Here is a 4,742-nt window from a genome sequence, read left to right as displayed (position 1 = left end):
CTGCCTATGTTGTTTTATATTTTTCCTGTAGGTCTTTCTTTCAAGAAGTATCTTCTGTTCTTCTAGCCACTCCAGGTTGGTCTGCTTGTCCTTTCAAGTAGGAATTTCCCATCTCTGGAGATCTGGATGTGGTTCAGGCTTCAGATGTTTTATTTTTATGAATAAGTCAGATCATGAACAAAACCCTTGGTGGCGGTGGTCTCTTTTGCCTACAATCGCTGCCTTCCATCCCTGTAGCACTGACAGTGACCCCTGCCCTGTCTTCCCAGGTAATGGTCCCTCGGGCATCTGCTTGTCCTACCTGCTCTCAGGCTACACGCCCTATGTGAAGCCAGGTGCCGTCCACCCACACCCCCTGTTGCAGAGGAAGCTCAGTGAAACACCAGAGGTTTCCATCCTGGACCAGGTGGGTCACCCGCTTAGGAGAATATCCCAGCTTCCCAGGAAGAGGGGATGAGGCAATGAGGAGACTGAGTTTACAGGAAGTGAGGCCACAGAATCAGCCACAGAAAGTATGAAAGAGAAAGCGGGGTCCTCTTTTGATACCTTAGCCATGCTTCTGGGGTCCCCTCTGTCCGAGTGGAAATCCTCACTCTTCTACTTGTTGGCTGTGTGACCACGAGCAAGTTACTTACCCTCTCTGTTTTCCTCAAGTATATGTGGAGAGAAAGAGCAGCCCTTTCCTTGCTGAAGTGATGGGGAGCACTTATGGGGACGTTCAGCCTTGTCTGGAGACAGTTTTGGTTGTCCCATCTCTACTGGATATAGAATAGAGGCAGGGATGCTGTTCAACATCCTACAGTGCCCCCATCCACCCCCAAAGTGTGCCCAGTGGAGAAACCCTGCCCTAGAGATTTCAGTTCCATAAAGGGCCTGGAAACCCACCCTCCATGCCCCTTACATTCCAGGAGATCACTCCCCGGCCACCACCCACTTCAGGCAGGAGTCCAGCCTCTTTGTCCCCTCCCACCCCTAAGCAGGCTGGTGAGGGAACTGGACGGGCATGTAATCTGGAGTGGTTCACTGGCTCCTTAGATAACATGCTCAGAAAATGTCTCTCATTCTGTGGGTCTGGGGCACGATGGTCAATGAATTCATTCAACAGGTAAAACAACCGCTGCAGGACTTTGCAGGGTCTTTAATGTGCAGCCAGGAGGCACAGCCCAGCTTCTCGGGGTCCTAACATCAGAAGGGGGATGCAGGACAGGCAGGTCTTCAGTCTCGTCTATCTTATTCCTGTTGGGCCCATGGTCAGGGGTCCTTGGGCTCCCCCGGACTCCAAAGTGAGTGCTCACACACACCCTCTCACTTGGCTCCATCTGACCTCCGCTCCCCATAATTCAGGACCTAGATTACCTGTCAGAAGGCCTGGAAGGCCGCAGCCAGAGCCCGGTGGCCCTGCTGTTTGACACCCTCCTGCGACCAGACACAGACATTGGGGGAGACGTGGAGTCTGTCCTCACCTGGAAACATCAGAAGGAGAGAATCATCCCCCATATGGTCCTGGGCCGGAACCTGCCCGGAGGCGCATGGCATGTGAGTGGGGAGTAAGTGGGGTTCAGCCACCTCTGTCCAAGCCCCTCCCTTTCCTCCTCACCTCCCTCAGCCCCAGGTAAGGCCTTCCCTGCCTTCACCAACCACCCCCCCCCCAACTCTTCCCCAACCCAGTGGCCAGCAGAGGTCTGGAACAAAAGCTGTCTCTTTCTCACAGTCCATTGACGGCTCCATGGTGACCCTGAGCCAGGGCCAGTGGATGGGGCTCCCAGACCTGCAGGTCAAGGAATGGATGCGGCAAAAGCGAAGGTAAGACCCCCCCACACACACACCTGGAGCCCAAGTGTACCTTCCTCATCCTCCAAGAGAAGTGGAGGCCCAGGCAGACACACACTGCCACACGACCCCCCCTGCCCCCGCCCTGGCCTCTCTGTAGCATCCTAGCCTCTAAGGGGCCCTCAGAGAGGTCGACAGCCAACTACTTACCCACTATGCCCCATCCGGGTTCCAGGGTCCACGTTCTTTGTACTAAAAACCAAACCCAGCCCACTGCCACTGGGTTGATTCTGACTCGGGGACCCTAGGTATCTATGTGAATGTGTTGAATCCGTCGAGGCAAGGATAACAGTGGCAGTAGCTACCTGCCAGAGGCTGACTCAAGCGCCTCATTAGTGTCAGCTCCCCCAACTCCCTCATGACTTGTGATATAGGAGGGAACGGGGGCACAGAACATCAGACATGCTGCTAACACGCTGCGTATCCAGGGTTTGAGCCCAGGACAATGGGATCTAGAGATGCCTTGGTGGTACCACGTGTTAAGCATTGGGTCGCTACCTGCAGACTTGGCATTTGAAGCCAGCAGCTGGTTAGGGGAGAAAGACGAGGCTGTCCACTCCTGTAAAGATTGACAGCTTTGGAAACCGTACGGCGCAGTTCTCCGGTCAGACTCAGCTCAATAGCTGGTTTGGTTATTAACTGGGGTCCGTAGTCCATGCAGCCTGCCCTCCACTGTCTTTCCTGAGGTTGGGGTCTTAGAGATCCATTTTATAGAAGAGGACACTGGGGGCTTCAGAGCTTCCATGTCTGGCCCATCGTGACAGCCAGCGGGGGGGATTATTGCTGCTTGGCCCCAAGGCTGACACCATCTACGCCTCTCCCCCCATCCTTCCCTTAGAGGTCTCCGGAACAGCCGGGCCACAGCCGGGGCCATTGCCCACTACTACAAGGACTACGTGACCAAGAAGGGTCTGGACCCTAATTTTGTGTCAGGCACTGTGGTCACAGCTGTGGAGTGGGCCACACCCCAACCCATCATCTCTGGCGCCCGGGACCCCACCCCCCTCTTCCACGTGCATGGCTTCCTGACCACCCATGACCAGAGCCCACAGCCCTTCAGCCTTTGCACCCGAAACGTGGTCCTAGCCACGGGCACGTCAGACAGCCCGGCCCGCCTGGACATCCCTGGAGAGACCCTGTCCTATGTCCACCATGAGTTGTCAGCTCTGGAGAGAGCCATGAAGACTGGTGTGGTCACCGCTGCCTCGGACCCTGTCCTCATTGTGGGCGCGGGGCTGTCAGCAGCTGATGCCGTCCTCTACGCCCGGCACTACAACGTGTCGGTGATTCACGCCTTCCGACGGCCTGTGGACGACCCCGGCCTGGTGTTCAATCAGCTGCCCAAGATGCTGTACCCCGAGTACCACAAAGTCCACCAAATGATGCGTGAGCAGTCCATCCTGTCCCCCAGCTCCTATGAGGGCTACCTCAGTCTCCCTGAGCACCAGCTGCAGCTCTTCAAGGAGGATCACCAAGCAGTCTTCCGAGACCCACAGGGTGGCCAGAAGGTCTTTGGGGTCTCCCTGGTCCTGGTCCTCATCGGATCCTACCCCAATCTCTCCTTCCTCCCTGGGGGTGGTTCAGACCTCACTGTGGACCCTGACCAACCGCTGAGTGCCAAGAGGAACCCTATTGATGTGGACCCCTTCACCTACCAGAGTGCCCGCCAGGAGGGCCTGTATGCCATGGGACCACTAGCCGGGGACAACTTTGTGCGCTTCGTGCAGGGCGGCGCGCTAGCTGTGGCCAGCTCCCTGCTGAGGAAGGAGCTCAGGAAGCCGCCCTAGCACTGGACTCTCGTTATCAGACCCTGAGGGGAACGAGAGGTCTCCATAGCCCTTCAAAGATGCCTCAGTGACAAGGCCACTCCTGGCAGGAGATGGGAGAGGGCAGGAGCCCACACAGTGGCTTCTGGGGAAAAGGAGAGGGGGGCTTGTGCCCCCAACTCAGACCAAGGGCAAGGAGCCAATAGTGGCCACAGGCCCAGTTCAGGTCTACACAGCGATCTGGGGAAGATACCAGTGGGAACTGGGACCACCAGGGTGCACACACAGCAGAGGGCTCCAGGCCTGCCCAAAGCAGGTCTCAAATAAAGCCAGTGTCTGCCCTCACCTGTGTCTAAGGACTCTCTGTGGGGAACAGGAGGCAGCGGGGTGTGCATGGATTGGGGTAGGGAGAAAAAGGTGAAGCCCTTAATTGGAGGCAACTATTGGGTGGGGGCAGCTGTGTTAGAGGAGGTGATGATGGGTGCTAGGGAAGCCCCCCATTCCTGCCCCAGCCACACTGTCCTCCTCTGTCCCCACCCTTATCCTGTCTGAGACCACCACAGGATGTTTGCATAGGCAGTTTCTCATGGCTGTAACTCCTCTTCCTCAGGCCCCTCAGCACAAGGCTTACTGCTTCCCATCTGAAACCTATTCAGATCGCAGCCCACTTCGCACCTCTTGAGAACATCCTGGGTTTTTCCTCATTTTTCATTTGCTGACCCAAGGCAAGGGCCCTGTATGTCCCTCTAGGGTCCTAGTGCCTAGCACAGGGCTGGCTGGCGCTCCTGAAGGAATTCTTTGGGTGGACAAGTGGGAGGGAAGGAAGGGTCTTTGTTGTCTGTGGGTCTGTGTCATGGGAGCGGGAGAGCCAGGGACATTCACGCCCACAGGGGGATGGGGGGAAGTTCCTGGGGGAGCCTGAAGAACGTGGGTGCTGAACAAGGAGCTGGTGCCGGCAGAGGGCGCTGCAGGCTCGTGGGACCCTGAGCTCCGGCCCCTGAGGTGGTGCCGCGGGGGGAGGGGGACTCCGGGGAAGGGGAAATGGGGGCAGCCCCCAGGCCCTCCCCCACAGGCAGAACCCCCTCCCTCCTCCGCGGCCGCCCCCTTCTTGGCTGGCTGGGGTCCAGCACCCGGTCCGGGGCCCCC

At 57.5% G+C, this 4,742-nt stretch overlaps 1 protein-coding gene across 1 annotated transcript in view; it reads left to right on the top strand.

Annotated features, from left to right (window-relative positions):
• Positions 1-3,617, top strand: part of OSGIN1 (oxidative stress induced growth inhibitor 1) — an 8,307-nt gene extending 4,690 nt beyond the window's left edge. Inside the window, exons 2-5 of the mRNA XM_006860133.1 lie at positions 270-406; positions 1,345-1,536; positions 1,712-1,803; positions 2,669-3,617. Of these exons, the coding sequence (XP_006860195.1) occupies positions 270-406; positions 1,345-1,536; positions 1,712-1,803; positions 2,669-3,617 (1,370 nt within the window). The remainder of the gene's footprint in view (positions 1-269; positions 407-1,344; positions 1,537-1,711; positions 1,804-2,668) is intronic.
• Positions 3,618-4,742: the final 1,125 nt, after the last annotated feature.

The sequence above is a fragment of the Chrysochloris asiatica genome, unplaced genomic scaffold (assembly GCF_000296735.1).
Source record: "Chrysochloris asiatica unplaced genomic scaffold, ChrAsi1.0 scaffold00037, whole genome shotgun sequence".
Classification (NCBI taxonomy): domain Eukaryota; kingdom Metazoa; phylum Chordata; class Mammalia; order Afrosoricida; family Chrysochloridae; genus Chrysochloris; species Chrysochloris asiatica.
Note: the sequence above shows the minus strand (reverse complement) of the source record. Positions and strands in the feature narration are given on the sequence as shown.